Genomic DNA, 17,828 nt, shown 5'->3' with positions numbered 1-17,828 from the left:
AAATTCTTCCACAAATTATAAATTATTATTAGCGATCCACTATTAAAATAAACCACACAAGTGAGTTGTATATTACATTTTAATTCAAAATTTTAAGTTATTGAATCGATAATCACATTTATAAAATGTTCAATCTTTATTTTTCTAAATAATGTGAAACCTCGCATTTACAGACTTACTACACAACACAGATAAACTTACATACAAACTAAATTCAAATATATTTTTTTCAAAGACAAAAGAAAGAATGCTAAGTGAAGAAAGATAACACAAATTAAGATGGTTACACGGAAATTCAATAATGTGGTTATCTTATCATGTAATGATTTTTTTATGCCGCCATATAATTAGAGTCATTTCATTAAACGTCCTAAGAATTTCTTTTTTATTATAATAAACTGATGATCGAACTTATGATTTCTAACATGCTACTCAAACTCTTCATCACTATATCAAACTTAGTGGCTTGACGTCCTAAGATATTATCTACGGTTTAGGTTTTTTGAACTAGTTAATTATGAGATTAATTATCGAGTCAACAATGTGATATAACTGTTTGATCTTCACCCTCAATATATTATCAACAACAAGTATTAATTAACATTTGTTGTTTAAAAAACATAATAATTTAGAAATGAGCAATCTAGTATGTGGATACATAGTTTACTTTTTTTTTTGACAGATTTATGTGGATGTATAGTTGTTGCCATGTAGATTTGCAAAATGAAAATCTTATCATGAAAATCCTAACCCTTTTGAGTTTTGATCATTTTTTGTTTAGTAGTTGTGATTGAATCCAACTGGCAGAAAGAAAGTTCAAAGTACATATTCGAGACAATATTATCTACATACGTACGCAATGTTTGTACCTTAAAAAAAAAGACTCAAGGAATGGTGGTCCTTCTCCACTAAGAGAGCTCATCACATCACATAGTTTCTAATTGGAAAATATCATTCCTGGACCACTATGAAATTACACTTCTTCTACAAAATGCAACAATGTATAAAATGGGTACATATTATTGAAGTTGTATTATAAAGTCTCATCACATTGTCAAGATTCTATAGTTGTATTTGGGCACTCTTATCTTATGAGTTAGTTTTTGAAAGTCGGGTTAAGAATGACTTCCGATTTTTGTTAATGGTGTTCCTTCCGCCCCCCTCATCCTAATTACTCAATATATATATATATATAATAAAATAGGAAAATCACATACTTTCAACCAAATTCTATAGTTAATAAGTGTCGTGAAATATAAATTAAAAACTACGTAAATTTGTCACTTATCAATTGACTTGTAAGATCATTAATGTCTTTTTAACTAGATGTTATCAATAAATATTTAATGATAAAAAATAAAAAACTATCATTCAATTCGAGACTTCACACACTCTCATGCCAAATACTAAGTTTGGTGTATGAATATAGATGTGTGTTGCCCGATTGCGGAAAAATGGTATCAGGTGGCCCAATAGATATTGGACGAGGCTTTAATGTCATCTTAAAAAATTGAGTTAGGTATAACTCAAACTTACAAAATCAATTTATAAGGTGAGAATTATCTCCACTTGTATATATATTTCTATGATATATATATCTCTCGTCCAATGTGAGACTCTACATCCACTACATGAAATCTAAACTCGTTTAAGAACTCTTCACCATTTCTTGAGGATTGAAATTGCTTACTTTAAAGGTTTCTAACCATACTGGCATTGCCAACATTTTAAAACAAACTCTAATATCATGTTATTTCATTATGAATTTATAGAGAAGAAAAAGAGAAGAGAACAAACAAAATGAGACTAATGTTCCTATATAATGCAAAAAGGTATCAAATTATTTTCTATATTCAAGATTTTGCATTCTATCAAAACGCTAACCTCTTTTATTGTTTTTCATGTCTCTCTTTCTCTATGAAATCATATTTAATTTTAACACATAGTACTGTATACAATAAGGTTCCAGAGGATGTTCGAGATGAGCGGCAGCACAGGGCATCAAAATTTTAGGGGCACCAATTTTTTTACTTAGCATGTGTATGTGTGCGTGCGTGCACTCGTGTGTGTGTGTGCACATTCATGTGTGTTAAAATAAATTAATTTATTAATTATTATAATTAAATTTTAAAATGGACTTAGACTCTTATTAGCACAGTAATTTAGCAAGTTTTTTTTTTTTTTTTGAGGTTGGTATGCTTACCAAGCAAGACTATTTGCCATTCAAAAAAAAACACTTACCAAGCAAGACAACTCCCATCTCAAAATGAAGAAGTTCCTTCTTTTCCTTTTATCATCTTTTGCATCCACTTCGGAGGCAACGCCACCTTCTGCCACCGCAACGCCACCTTCGTTCATTCACCTGGAAAACAACTTTAAAAATCACAATAGTGGTGTGGTGGACTCAAATCTCTGAAGTGGCAGAAGAAGGTGACGTTGTCGTGGCAGAAGGTGGTGTTGCCTCCGAAGTGGCTGCAGAAGATGATAAAAGGAAAAGAAGAAACTTCTTCATTTTGAGATGGGAGTTGTCTTGCTTGGTAAGTGTTTTTTTGAATGGCAAACAGTCTTGCTTGGTAAGTATACCAACCTTAAAAGAAAAAAATTACTTGGTAAATTATCGTGCTAGTAAGAGTCTAAGTTCATTTTAAAATTTAGTTATAATATAGTTAATAAATTAATTTATTTTAACATATACGGACGCACACACGAGTGCACGCACGCATATGCACACTAAGTAAAAAAAATGGGTGTCCCTAAAATTTTGATGTCCACCAAGATTCAAAGAATGCTTGAAGAAATACTTATAGAATATCCACAAGAAAGTCTCACATCCGCAGCAAAAGTTGAAGTCACATTCTTATAAAGTATGAGTCAACTCTTTATCATCTGAATTAATTTAGGCTTAATTAGTTTTTTGGTCCCTTAAAGATATTTTAGGTTTCGCAATGGTCCCTCAAAGAAAAAAATGTCCGGATTGGTCCCTTAGAGACACATTCGTTTCTCAATTGGTCCTTTCCGTCAATTTTTTACAAAAAACGTTAGTTTTAGTTGACTGAATTGTGGATGCCATTAAGTGTAAGTGGTCCACCAAAAACTTTATTCATTTTTAAAATTTTAACCATGAAATTTTTTTGTTATATTTGGAGTTAAAATTTAACGGAAATGACCAATAGGACAAACATATATGTCTTTAAGGGACCAATCCGGGCCTTTTTTCTTTAAGGGACCAATCTGGACATTTTTTCTTTAAGAGATCATTGTGAAACCTAAAATGTCTTTAAGAGACCAATAGACTAATTAAGCCATTAATTTACTATATCCTTATCTAACAACTTTGGAGTTATATCAATTGGATAATTGCCATGAATTCAAGTGGATCTCAGAAAACCAATAAAGGTGAAGTGCAAATTGTCCTTTAAAAATGAAAATCTTTATGTTGGGTCTAGTGGTGAGAAATTTGAGTAGTATGCTATAGGTCTCGGGTTCGATCCCCAGTTCATTGTAAATAAAAAAAAATGAAAATCTTTTATTACAGAAAATAAATAAAATTCCATCATCCATTGTGCAATGCACGTTATTTTTAAAATAAAAATAAAAACGTCTCAATTGAGTGGGTTTAACATAAACCACCTCTTCATCGATATCTACAATTTTATTTTTATTTTTACTAAATCCATAGCTACAAATACAATTGTTTTGCTACAAATCCGATACATAATTAAGCTAATCACGGTCAGTAACTAATTAGCTTCTAAATTTTAAGGCAGGATAGGATCATGCATTTTGATTTGTTGCAAAAAGGTGGCTTCTAAAAATTGAGTTGGTAAAATAAAAAAGGTGTTGATGTAACTTTTGTTTCCCAAAGATATATATCGCATAGCTAAGTGATTAGACTTAAATAATTAATAAACGTCAATTAAGTTCAAATCAGATTGTCAAAATATCTTCTTAAAAACTAGAGGGTTTGTGCATGAAAAATAAAAATGACATAAAACACATCATCTTGATGTTGGAAATCCGCCATGAGATAAAGAAACTAAATTAATGACAACTTTTTAGAATTGAATTTGATTTTTTCCGTTGCAATTACTATTTCCGTCGCTATTACTATAAAGACAACAAATATTAACTCAATCTTTCAAAGACCAAGATAATAATTTTAACTCAACTAGCTAATACAACAAGGGAGAGGCATCAGAGATAATGATATCAGCATCTAACACCACAATAAATTATGATGTCTCTCGGCACAATATTAACACGAAAATAAACATGATTTTGACATGTCTAGGAATAACCCTATAAAGTGAAAGATGTACACAAACTCCACAAAAGATATATTTATGTCAATGCCATGTGAAATGGCTTTGAATAGCATCCATGAAGATTACAAGATGGTGCAGCGGCTTTTTTCTTCAGTTGGCTGCGAGTTTGCCTGCTGGAACCTTTGTGACTCGGATGGGTTGTACGAAAATTCTGAAGTATCAAGCCCATACTGAACAAGGAGCGGTATTGGTGTCAGACAGTAAAAATCACACACAATGCTGGCTTAATCAACTAAGTAACGACTAACAAAAAAATAATATGTTATTACTCCTAATCATGCTTAGCATAATGATCAGAAGTGGTGAAAAACTGGAAGACTAACTGAATATTACATCTATATTATAGATTGCTAGATTACATAGTTGATTGAAAAATGTCTCATGTATAAAGGACATTCTGCTTTGTGTCTCGGTGACATCAGAAAAAGATTAGATATAATTCCGGATCCATTTGAAAATTGAGACATCAAAGCAACAGAATATCTGAATTGAAAATTTCATAAAATCTCACATGGAAGTCTACAAACAATGTTATTTCAATGGTGCAATATTCTTTCAAAAATGCAATGATATCATAGTCAGGAAATCACGTGTAGAGTACTTCATTTATGTGTATGCGCCTAAATATTTTTCATTTGGATTTGTGCCTATCTAAGAATTAATTATTTTTGTGTACGTAAAGCCTTATGGCTACAAGCCTGGATTACAGCATACACTCACACAATTATGAAACTATCTAATGCAATTCTCTGTATGCATACTTGTTAAGACAAACATATGTAAAATCTGCAGAATTTATCAGGTAAAGTGAGCTGAAAAAACAATAATTAAAGATTGCACCTTCTCCCTCATTCGTGCACTCCAAGCATCATTTCTGTTAGGGCGTTGGTCAATTGCCCCAGCAACTGGTAACCCTGCTGGTGTAACTGCTTGTCTATTGAGCAATGGCTGCCGAGCTTGTTGCCTTGGATTAATGAGCTCATCATCACTATCATAATCTGCTGGCCTATTTACGGCCCTAACAATAAGGGCTAACAAGAAAAGAAGAGCCTGCAGTTCGATACACATTCCTAACAATAATTAGGATTGAGAAACTTAAAAAATGGGCATGTTACACTGCATACATGTTTAAAGTATTCTTTACATTATGTCCTCGAGTATAACTCTCCTTTTGGTGGTGAATAATTAGGGTAGGAGGGTGAAAAGATTAGGTCCATGAGTATATGCTCATGACTCCATTTCTCATCGATAAAGAAATATGAAAATGTGGGTGAATATTATGGGATGATAAATTTGGAGTCTTTTGTACTTCTAAATTACTTGCAAACATGGTATATTTGCCCTTAGCATGCAAGCAGACCAAAGACGCATGCATGTATGCAAAGCAACATTGATGTCTTTTAAATGCCAATCAGACAACTTTTTGTTTACCTCAAAGATGACAATCCCGAGAGCAACCCATCTCACAATATTCCAATTCTCTCTCAGAAACCCATATATCATATCAAAATCTCCAGTTTTGTCTGTCGGAATTTCCTGGAGAGAACAAAAAAAGGTAAGATGAAACATATACCTCCTTTAATTTCAGATCATAAATTATCATGAAGAACTTTACTTACTTCTTTCCAGCTTTTGTCAAAAAATAGAAAGGCTGCGCATCCCAGCTCAACCAAGATCAACAGTGCCACCAAAATGGAATACTTTGTTTGCTTAAGGAAACTTAAAATAATTCCTTTAAGATTAATGCTTGTATATATGCACACACAAAAAGTCACATACAAAGGAAGAGTGGAAGAAGAACTTCACTCATATTTTGTATATTAGTGGAAATTTGTGTGACCATGAAATATTTTTGGATGTAGCATAAGATAATTGAAAAGGATACACAAACTAGGCAGCAACCGTTCCGTGTCGCAGCTCCAATACATCCAAAACAAGAAACAACAAAGAGAACCGCTCCGACACCAATAAACAAGTAAATAAACCTGACAAACATGAAACAGCAATTAGAGAAGGACACAGTACAGGATGGTCTTTATCAACTTCATCCTAAATTAGCAAGATGCATATGTATCAAGAATTACATCAGAGTGAAAAGAAGGCAATTGATAATTTCATACTGATATTATGAGTGGAAAAATAGGTAGCTTAGAATATAAACGTAAAAATTCAGTCATGAATGATAAAAGTAAAGCTTTGGGATCCTAAAGTTCTATCAATTTACAATAATGACAAATATAAGGACAAAATACTACATATGGTAATTTATCAGTAATTATCTTTCTCTCGCACAAGTACATCAAAGTAGACTGTACTACTACTGTAGGTCTAAGAAACACTGTAGAAGTAATCAGGTTTAATTCAAATTCACTTTTTTGTGTATCATTCTAGGAAGTGCACGAAGCAAGTTTGTTTGAACTTAAAGTTTCTTTTCTTAATCAAAAGGCAGTAATGATGATTAATGCAACAATTAGACCAAATAATGGAGTAACATCTGCGTTTAATTTTACATGATGAAGCTTAACCATAATCTACAATGTACTGGCCAGCCATTTCAATAGTTACGCCACTCCTTTTATTGGTCATTGAATGTACCCAAAATCAAGCATAAAAATATGGCATCAAATACTTAAGAGGTTGATTCCTAAGTTTTGTTGGTATGAAAGTCCCAATTGCATTTTAGCCATCATTTTTCTGAAGTTAGTATTGTTCTTAAATTAATAACTGTGGATTTTATCTTATACAGTCATTGAATAGATTTATCCCAATCCCATATAAGAGAGAAAAAAAATTGACAACATCAATATAACCCAGAGCCAAACTAGACAACACATAACAAACTGATGCAGCAAAATATAACAAAAAACAAAACCTTTTACGAGCACACAAGTAATCAACAAAACACATAATTCAATGATATGCCCCAAAAATGGCAAGAAACGAGCAATAAGCATACCAAGCCTTAGGCAACTTGTCAAAAATGCTATCGGATAGAGACACAGCCATAAGCATCGGTCGTCCAAGTTGAATTAGAGCACTATCATCACTGACTGGAGAAATATCCGGGGTGTCGTCATCAGAAGCTTTACTGAATCCAACCAGCAAATAGATCCCATAACCCACCATGGCCAAACCAGTCACGGTTAGTATGAAGTTCAAAAGCTTCAAAATGCATTCCCAAAAGCCCTTACAACATACCATCCTTCTCTACTACCTATAATTATGGTTTAATCCCTCGACCAGAATTTAAAGGGGAGACCAATTCCCTCTCTGTGTTTTCTGCAGAAACAGGAATTTCCATATCAGTATAGTAAATAGAAACCACCACAGCAAGCATAAGACCTACTAAATCAATTCAAAATTTTAAGCGATAAGCTAACTTCAAGTTGTAGATAGAAACTAATAACAATAACAACTTAAGATGTAATTGGAAGAACTTATTTACTATTTATTTGGGTTTATATCATAAACATTGTTTAAGTGTTTGGAATAATTTCTGAAAAATAAGCTTATAACACGTCCCTAAAATTACTTATGAAAACAGTTTAACCATATTAAACCTATTTGGATTGGTTTAGTTGAATTTACGGGCATAAGAACTAGTAAGGGCCTGTTTGGATTGGCTTATTTTTGAGTTTATGCGAAACAACTTATACAAATAAATAAGTTTTTATGTATTATTATAAGTTTTTCAAGATAGTTTATTAGAAAACAGCTTATAAAGATACAAATTTTGTTAGTGAAAACTTATGAAGTAACATAAAAGGTTATTTATTTGCATAAGCTATTTTCATAAGCTCAAAAATAAGCCAATAGTCCATTTGGATTTGGCTTATTTTTGAGCTTATGAAAATAGCTTATGCAATATAAATTAAGTTTTATGCTATTTTATAAGTTCACACTAGTGAAAATTGTATTTTTATAAGCTATTTTATCATAAACTACGTTGACAAACTTATAATAATACATAAAAATTGCATAAGCTCAAAAATAAGCTAATCCAAACATGAATATTGTTTATGACATCTGTATGAACTGTTTCTAGCTTAAGAAAACAGCTTATATAACTTGTATGAAAACAATTTGACTTAATTTAATCTTTTGATATCATAAGCATTTATATGATAAGCGCTTATGATCATAAGCAATTAATGAAGTTGTTTATCCAAACATGGTCATTTTCCCTTTGATTATAGAAAGATGAGTGGTATCATGACTTAAATGTTTATAAGAGTATATGATAAGCACTTATGCAATAATATCCACAAATTGAATTATTAAATTAAATTATAGAAAAAGAATGAACAAATTGGTCGGAATGCAAATTAAACAGAAAAAGTGAAGTGAATTGTGTAGAAGTAAGTAACTTACAGAAAGAATCGAACAACTACGGAAATGGAATTGCGAAGCTTCGTTTGATTGTTCGTGTTCGCTGTACAAAAATTCAAAAATCACACTCACAAAGAAACAAAATATCATAAACTGTGAATGCTACGTGCCACTCTGCCATTTGTTAATACTACCGCCCAACTCCCTAATATTGACGTCATATGACTATTTTTCTGGAGTCAACAACAATTTAGTTGAATTTAACAAAATTGCAAATATATACTACTCCCTCCTTCCCATTTTTTACCATTTCACACATTTTAAGAAAAAAGCATAATAAAAAAAAAAAGAGTCCTACAATTATTAAATTGTCCTTACCTTTTTCATTACCAGTAGTAATGATTAAATTTGTTGAATATGTCACACATAAACAAGGGGCCCACATAAAGAGTAAAATTTGAAAAAATAGTTTTGAAAGTTGTATTAGGGGCTCACAAGGGGCCCACAACTTGTATAGGTCATTTATTTTGGGACAAATCAAAGTCAAAAAAAGATCATTTAAAATGAGACGGAGGGAGTAATATGAATTAAATTGATCATACAAAAATACTTTTCAGATTAAAATAACTAAAAAAAATATTTGAGGATTAAAATGATTATTTTAAATTTTGCACTAGCTACTAATAAGAATTATTCAATTCTTTTTTAGAATATATGAAGAAAGTTGTGTGAAATGTGAGAAATATAAAAGAAATTATACCGGCAAAAAATAAGGTGAAAGAGTAGTCATAGAAGTTAACTCACTTATTGAGTATATTTATCAAGGAGATAAGTAAAATTTCATCAAATAATTATAAACTTGAGTTTTTTCGAATAGTTAGTCTTGAGGGGATTCATTAATCACTTGAAACCAATTACTTAATTTAACTTGGATAATGAACTCTCTCTATGACAAATCATTCAGAAGAATTCGAATTTTACTCTTAGTGGAAACAATCATGAAAGTTTTACTTATCTCACGGCTCAACTCTGAATTTTTCTAGTTCCAAGAGCCCAGAGGGTTTATAAAAAAATTAAATAATTTTTGTTTACTTTAAGTATATCCAAAGGTTCTAATCCAACCAACCACTTGTCAACAAAGATTTGACAAACTCCAAACGGCATGTTGTCTTTTTAGGTCACCACCTAGTAGTCAATACACCAAAATGCACATAAGATCAAGTTTCTTTTTATGGACAAGAACACGTCAGATCATTGTTGGCATGCAATGCAACTACTTCTTCAATCTTTCTTTATTTGTGGGGAGGAGGGGGGTCCAGAAAGAAATCCATATTCAAGCAAAGCTTGTTGGGCTTTTTCTGCGTCGTAAAATTTGGTGAATGGGCGAAACTTGCAGAGTCCTTCTATTTGCACCCGCAGTTTTACTTTTGGCTACAATAATATATGTCATCTAAATATACACTTTCAAACTTACCTAGATGCAATGATGTTTGTGTCCAAAAAGATATTGAATTGAACATCAATCTTTTTGTCCTCTAAGAGGCATTTTGTGTATAATAATAGATCAAATAATCTACAAATAAGATGTTTTCAGTCATACGTAAAAATACAAGCTCAAAATATAAGTTTTGTAATTGTTGGACTCATGTTAAACATGATTAATAAGAAAATGTGATAAAATTACTGTCAAAAAAAAAATGTGATAAAATAAATAAGCGTAGTAGAAAAAAAGATAGACAGTCACGATAATGTTTATAATTTCTGTTAGTAATAAACTATTGTAATTAATAGAAAATACATGAATATATATATTATAAAGAGCAATGTAATCAAATAACATTATTTTATTTGTCTTGAAAAATATACAATACATATATAGTTATCTATGACTAAAACAATGTTCTTATTTTCTTTTGCTTTCTGTCAAAGAAATTAAAAGTTATACATTCACTATTGCATATAAACTTCAAAGTAATAGAATTATTTTTCGACTTAACTAGTAAATGCATATACATTGACCCATAATGCATAACGGTATTCCACCATAGGAACAAACATTCCTTGAGCAATCGGAGATAATAGTACAATTATGAACTGTGATTTAAAACAAGAATAAAAGAATGTCATTGAAAATAGTCAAAAGATTATGTATAAGGTCAAGAAATTAAGAAACTTGAAAATAATGAGACAAAATGGCTTACCGTTGGCATCGGTTACAACAAGAAATAAGGAAATAAAAATGATCACCGCATAAACAAACTTGAAAATTTTACTCATATTTTTTTCAAATGCATATAACAAATACAAATTTATTGTACAATATAAACAAAAACCAATGCTCTATTTACTTTAAATAAATATCTTGTAGCACTATGAAATTGAGAAAAATCCTTCATAAAATTAGAATCTTATTAAAACGCCTCTTATGTATATTGATATGTTGTGTTTGCCTCTTAAAATCACTAAATAGATTGCTTGATATTGGTAAGAATCACAGATAAAAATATTGTTAGACATTTGAGTTCATTCTTTTTATTGATTAAATTTTATCATTAATCTATTTTATACAATTTTATTTATCCCTTCATGATTGATAAGCTCCAATTTAAGGAATTATTTTGCTCTGTGTTATGCAGAAAAGATGGAAAATATTACAGGTTCATTTTGTGAATCGCTTGCACAAATCAAAATAATATATAATACATAAGATAGCCATGGTTAATTTATTCACAACAAATCCAAAACATTATCCTACCTACTCTTTCCATTATTAGATAATAACTCTACTAGTCCCCATGTCCAACAAGATAGGTACACATGACTTCAATTCATGGCCACAATCCTCATCAAAAATTTGTATATGCACCTATTTTCAACCACATGCAACATTTTTGCTCAATGTTTCAATTCAATAAATGTGTGGCCATTTTTTATTTTATTTTAGCAAGTGGCAATAGATATGATCCATCATCATCCATGTCATGGGAATTGGATCATGTCCATCTTTATATCTTCAATCATCTATCATGCCCTTAATCCAACAGTTGAGTTATTTTAAAAGAAAAAAATAAAATTGAAAAAGCTATCTTGAAGAGCAAAGGTTGATATTTTAGCAGAACAAATAGCACGAGAGAAACTGCAATAGAGGATCCAGATCCCAGGTCATGTTGGTGCCATGAATGCATCATGCATCATCTTATTATGTCATTGCCAAGAAGCTACATAAGCTATCCGTGTTATGGTGGGGACCACAAGGGAAAAATAAATGGTCCCAAGTTTTCCAGAAATGATTCTAAACTAATCTAATCTACCACTGTAGTTGGTTGTTGGAACCTCACTCATGATAAATTTGAGATACAAGATTATTACAAAAGTCCACATGGCATTGGCCCATGTGTGTCTGCCAGCCAGGTTGTCTCTCCACAACCACCAATAAAAGTAACTGATGTTTTGGTGGGACCCATTTAGGTCATGTACACGTCATCATCAGTGTTTAGAGGCCTTGCTCTTGCTAAAAGGGATGCCTTGTTTAGTAAGTTCATCCAAAACACTATCCATTGAAGGAGGTTTGAGGCCTATTGGTAATGGTAGCCATGGTTTGGTTATTGCCTCCTTCACAACCTTGTCCACCATTTCCTCTGCCTGTAACACATTTGAAATATGTTTGTCATTGTCAAGGGAATAAAAGAGTACACAAATTTTCCTTATTAAGTGTTGTTAATGTTATTAGTAGTAGTAGTATTATTAGTCAACTAGAGAGACAATATAATCACATCAGTTAAGGGCCAGCCACATTGTAGAAACTGTTGTCGTCTTGTCGGTTGCGCTGTCATATAAAGGACTAAACTTACATGCAGCGGATGCCATAAAAGCATCTTTGGAGTTTGTGATCGCATAGGGCCCAATATTTTTAACGGCATCAAGATAAATAAAAATTATGGTTAAAATGTTATTTAGTAAGTAAATTTAAAGTTAAAATGACTTGCACCGTTGATGTACAAAAATTTATACTGAAAACCAATAAGAACTCGCTACTTTGACACTTCATCCCGGATTATGTGATATAAATTAAGCTTTATCAATAAATTAAGTTGAAGGAAATATAAAGGAAAAAATGCATTACCGGATAATGGTCAAAGGAATTTTGAGGCATGCCAAATCTATAATCCACTGCTTTAGCATTATGCAACCCAGTTATATTCTGCAGTTTGATGAAAATATATAATTAGCATTACACTAGTAAATAGTTTAAAGACTTAAATATATTGTTTTTGGCAATTAATCCCTATTTGCTGATACTTACTTGAGTGTAGGGTACACAAGGAGGTTGAGGAAGTGGCAACATTGGGTTACCCCATGCATCTACATGCACCTGAAAAATCGATTATTGCATATCAAACTGCATCCATGGTTTCTACATCACAAAGGCATAAACAAGCAATATATGTGAAATGAAAACTTGTATCTTGGTTTGATTCCGAATAAAAAGATTACCCCCGGATAAGGATTCCAATGCCAACTTTCTGTAGGTTGTTGCCATAGAGGATAACCAGGCGGAGCCCAAATCGGTACACCGGCTGTTTGACTTCCAGGTTGTCCCCACATAGGATATACAGGAGCTGGAGGATAGGTGTGATTAGAATGATATGGTGGATAAGCCATGATTGGTCTTTGCATACAATAGTTCCTTTGCATTGTATCTCTTTGTTTTGGCCATTTTTTATCTTCGTCTGTGTGCATGATCTGTCTCTTGTGCATTCTATATTTCTGTTCAACAAAAATCTGTTACTAAATCTTACTTAAGACCATATAGATACACGTCATTTTTCTATATTAGTATCAGAAAAGAGACAGATATCTATAACTAGCAAATGAAATAATGACCTGAAGATGGCTTGCCACATTATGCCTTGTCAAGCCCTCGACTTTCATTAACTCCAATATACGAGAAGGAATGGCTTGATCAATACCTAGTTGTTCGACTGCCTTCACGAATTTTTTGTGCAGCTCAGGTGTCCAGTCTACCTGAACCAAAACCATGTACAGGAAGTGAAATCAGATAAGCATACTAGTTTATAAAAAATACAACCAAAAAGGTATTAATGTCAATATTTTTCAACTAAGGGAGAAGTTTACATCACACAATCATAAATGCGATAAGAAGAACCAATAGTCATAATGCATCTTACTTTCATCTTCTTCCGATTAGCTTTAATCTCACATGAATCCTTAGGACCACTTGTTTCATTTGGAGATGCATTAACACCAGTGTCGCCGAGTAACTTTTTACTTTGTGGATTCGTTAAAACACTACTCTCACCCTTCGAACCATTGGCAAAATCATCTTCCTCCTTAATCAGAGGTTTCGTTGGTTGAGGAGAACTCTCTGCGTTCACATTCTCACATGAAGTTTCGACAAATTTACATTCACCACCGTCGTGCTCCCCACTTTCTTTTTCTATTGAGCAATTAGTCTGCTCATGGCAATCGCCATCGTCTACTAATCTCGCACCTTGTTTTAACTGAGGGGTCGAAGGAGCCGGATATTTATCACTTGCCGCGGAATGCTCGTGTTCATCATCACTAGACTTGGACACGTTCTCTAAATCTATCAATATTGTACTCTCATGTAGTTTGTTGTCTGTTTCGAGCTGCAACATAGATTCTACCGATTCTTTGACAGGTTTTAGTGATTCAGACATAGCACTTGACTCAGCATTGAATGCCTGATTGATTGAATTCAACAACATTAGAAACTATATCTCTTATATTATGTTTCATAGTAAGTTCCAACATAATAAAAATATTAACATACCTTGTGAACCACATGCTGCCAAATATTTTTCAGTTTGTCCTCAGAGAGTGGTTTAGTGAGGAACTCAACTGCGCCAAGCTTTAAGCCAAAATAAGCATCAAAGAGTCAGCGTGTATACATCAAAAAACTATGTATCAAAATTTACAGAAAATATAATCTATGTCTAACTTAAATGAGTTAACGATAACATGTACAGAAAAATTGAATTAAATAACAATGCAAAAACTAGTTTCATTATACTACTAATTTTAAGAAGATTGACCTACACACACCGGGATGTCATAGCCAAAATCTTACCGCAATGCACTTCATCATGGTGTTTATGCACCGACTGTTTGAAGTCACTACATGAAAAATTGCAAGTATCATGGTTAGACAATTGAGTAGATCTTTCTATGAGAGAAGGGGGCTATAAAGAAATACAAGTTAAGTGAGACATGTTCGGCTCGGTTATACTTACTAATGGTTGGCAAGTCCTTCGCATTCTCAAGAAATTTGAAACCTCCATGAGGGCAGCTTATACTCACCTGCAACTCAGATGGACGCACGAAGTTATAAATCACATCATTAAAGCATAATCATTATAACTATGCAAAAGAAATAATTGCAATATATATTTTTGACAAAGTGAAACAATAAATGTTATGATATTATCCGAGTAAACGTATAGTATGATAAAAATCTTCACTTATTACTAAGATTTCACAAATTGAAAGACAAATGAATCTTCTGCAGAAAGCATCTTTTAGAGTCTACACTTCAGCAGCACCCAATTATAATATATTCACATAATTTAAATTAGCATGCTAGACAAAATCCATTTTAGTTTATTTCTTGCTTAAATTTTGCAACTACAGCATAATGGTTTGCCTGACGTTTGTTCGGAAAATGAAAGTTCATTACCTCCACTACGGCAACATGGAAATCTTTGGAACTACTTGATATCGCTGACAGGGCTTCATTCTCATTGTAGAAGGTAGAAACTGTATAGAAACTGAGGCTTAATTTTAACAAATTAAAGGAATAAACGAGTATGTAGAAGAAACTTAAAGAAACAAGGGAGACAGAACGATACTGTACTGCGGATTTCAAAATCAGAATAAAGATAAAATTAAACCAAGTTTGGTTTAAGATATAATTTAGGCCAAATGCATTCAGGAATCCTTTAAGTTTCGCGTTTGTAACAGATAGGTCCTTTAAGTTTTTTAGGTAACAAATAGGCCCTTTAAGTTTCTTTGCATTGTTACCTTCCAGCCTCCGTTACAAAAGCGCTGACATAACCGTTAACTTAGTGAGGTGGGTTCTTGTTATTTCGAAGCCAAAACACAGTGTTCACTCCCACCTCACTAAGTTACTTCAGTGTTCTTGTAACGAGAATAACTTGAAGAGTAATAGTGCAATAAATTAGAAACTTAAAAGGATCTATTTGTTACCTAAAAAACTTAAAGGACCTATATGTTACAAACGCAAAACTTAAAGGACATTTGAATGCATTTGACCTATAATTTAATTAGACGTTGTAATAAATGTGCATCATGTGCAATCAACTAATGCATATTCGCATATATAAATTAAAAAGGCTACAAAAATCAAAATGCACAAAAATGGAACAAATTCAGTTTTCCACAATAAAGTTAGAATCCTGGCAATGCTTTTTATCAATAAAACCCTTTAGAATTTGGACCACTTTCATTTCCAAAACATACAATTTAATCTCAAATCAAAATTTTAAAGCTTTATTTATAAACGCCTCTAGAATCAAATACTATACCACATATGCTAACATCAAGCATAAAAAAAGGTATAAAACTTGAAAAAAAGTGTTCAGTGAATTTTTCTATTTTACAAGATGCAACTAAAATCACAAGCCACAATTTCTTAGAGAACCGTATAACATAAGGACTAATGAAAAAAGCGTCACTTTACAAGATGCCATTCTATTGACAAGAATGGGACCAACTTTTTTTTTTGTCAGGTAGTCTAATGGCTAGAAATTCCAGCTTTAAGGTGGAGAAGTGGGGTGTACGGGGTTCGGACCCCGGCCCCTGCATATAATATGCAATGTCCCTTACCAACTGAGCTAAGCTCATGGGGACAGAACGGGACCAACTTTACCAACACATAATTAAGGAAAGTGGCAAGAAAAATCAAGTGAGGCAAAGCAAAAGGAAAAAAAAGGATCCAATTATTTTACCATTATAGTCCATAGATTCAAGCTTTGCTCTTATTTCAGAAGCAGAATTGTTGTCTCCTTGAAGTAGAAGAACCCTAAGTCCCTTTGGAAAATCTTTCCATCCTTGTAAATCATTGGCAGTGCAAACCATAGCTGGTTTGGCATCCTTTTTCAGATCAATACCAATCTATTCTTCTGCAAGATCCATTATCAGATCACAAAAAATTACAACCTTGATTAAATAAGCTATTAGACTTTAATCTAATATAGAACACAAAAACTCCATTGATTGAAAAATTAATAATTTTTTCACATGGTAAAATCAAAAGATGTAATGTATAGAACTAACATGTTCTATGAATTCAGATCATGCATTTCTTCAACAAAAGAAGATAAAAAAAGTGAACTTTATATCGTAAACTATGAACAGAAGATCTAATTTGCAACAAAGTTAAGAACTTTTGAGACAGAACAACAAAGTAAGAAAAACCCAGTTAAGATCTTGCAAAGAAAACTACAAACATTTTAAGAAGGTTTGAAAACAAACAAAGTAACACAAAGTTGCAAACAAAACATGACATGCATGTATCATAATCAAAACAAAAAAACAAAACATAAAAACAAAAATAAGTGGTTTCTTAAAAATTGAAGAGAGAATCAACATGCATATGAAAAAGTAAAAAAGAAAAAATTTCACCTGAAGATTAATAATACCTTGGCTGAAAAGAAAATGGCCCACGAATTCGTCTTGGTAAAGTTTTGATCTTCCTTAGTATTTTACTTACTTCATTGATTGATAGTAAAAGAAAATGCAGAGAGAGAGAGAGAGAGAGAGAGGAGGAGGGAGAAGAGAGGTTTAAGTGCAGTCGTTGAAGGGTGTGTGTCTGTGACTTCTGAACAGTCACATTCAATTTGAGAGAACCACAAAATATGCAGAAAAAAGTAACCAATCAACCATTCTCCCACTTAATTCAACCATTATATTCCAAATTTGCCCCCTCATTTTTCATAGTCTTGTGATATCTTATAGCGATGTCAACGGAGCGGAGATGGATTGACGAGTACTTTTTTTTTGGTTAAATAGTCTAATGGTTGGAATTTTACATTTTTAAGGTAAATAAGTGGGAGTATCAGGGTTCGTACTCTGGTCTCTACAATAATTTGCAATTTATCTATCAATTGAACT

At 32.3% G+C, this 17,828-nt stretch overlaps 2 protein-coding genes across 3 annotated transcripts; both read right to left on the bottom strand.

The window, feature by feature from the left end:
- Positions 1-4,023: 4,023 nt before the first annotated feature.
- Positions 4,024-8,846, bottom strand: LOC123906277 (tobamovirus multiplication protein 2A-like). The gene is made up of 7 exons (XM_045956152.1): positions 8,697-8,846; positions 7,282-7,604; positions 6,211-6,310; positions 5,945-6,025; positions 5,757-5,861; positions 5,166-5,375; positions 4,024-4,495 (listed from the first exon to the last, which is right to left on the bottom strand). Exons 2-7 carry the CDS (start codon positions 7,524-7,526, stop codon positions 4,388-4,390), a joined length of 849 nt encoding a protein of 282 aa, XP_045812108.1. The 5' UTR covers positions 7,527-7,604; positions 8,697-8,846; the 3' UTR covers positions 4,024-4,387.
- Positions 8,847-11,825: 2,979 nt separating this feature from the next.
- Positions 11,826-17,668, bottom strand: LOC123906276 (two-component response regulator-like APRR2). 2 transcript variants are annotated; one of them, XM_045956150.1, is made up of 12 exons: positions 17,357-17,668; positions 16,664-16,837; positions 15,373-15,452; positions 14,930-14,996; positions 14,767-14,813; positions 14,470-14,547; positions 13,844-14,380; positions 13,539-13,679; positions 13,149-13,421; positions 12,958-13,026; positions 12,778-12,855; positions 11,826-12,296 (listed from the first exon to the last, which is right to left on the bottom strand). In XM_045956150.1, exons 2-12 carry the CDS (start codon positions 16,791-16,793, stop codon positions 12,141-12,143), a joined length of 1,656 nt encoding a protein of 551 aa, XP_045812106.1. In that variant the 5' UTR covers positions 16,794-16,837; positions 17,357-17,668; the 3' UTR covers positions 11,826-12,140. The 2 variants fall into 2 exon arrangements, with proteins under 2 accessions (XP_045812106.1, XP_045812107.1); XM_045956151.1 differs by having other exon boundaries at positions 17,340-17,658.
- Positions 17,669-17,828: the final 160 nt, after the last annotated feature.

Source organism: Trifolium pratense, linkage group LG2 (genome assembly GCF_020283565.1).
Source record: "Trifolium pratense cultivar HEN17-A07 linkage group LG2, ARS_RC_1.1, whole genome shotgun sequence".
In the NCBI taxonomy this organism is placed as follows: Eukaryota; Viridiplantae; Streptophyta; class Magnoliopsida; order Fabales; family Fabaceae; genus Trifolium; species Trifolium pratense.
The sequence above is the reverse complement of the archived record's forward strand: the minus strand, read 5'-3'. Positions and strand labels throughout refer to the sequence as shown.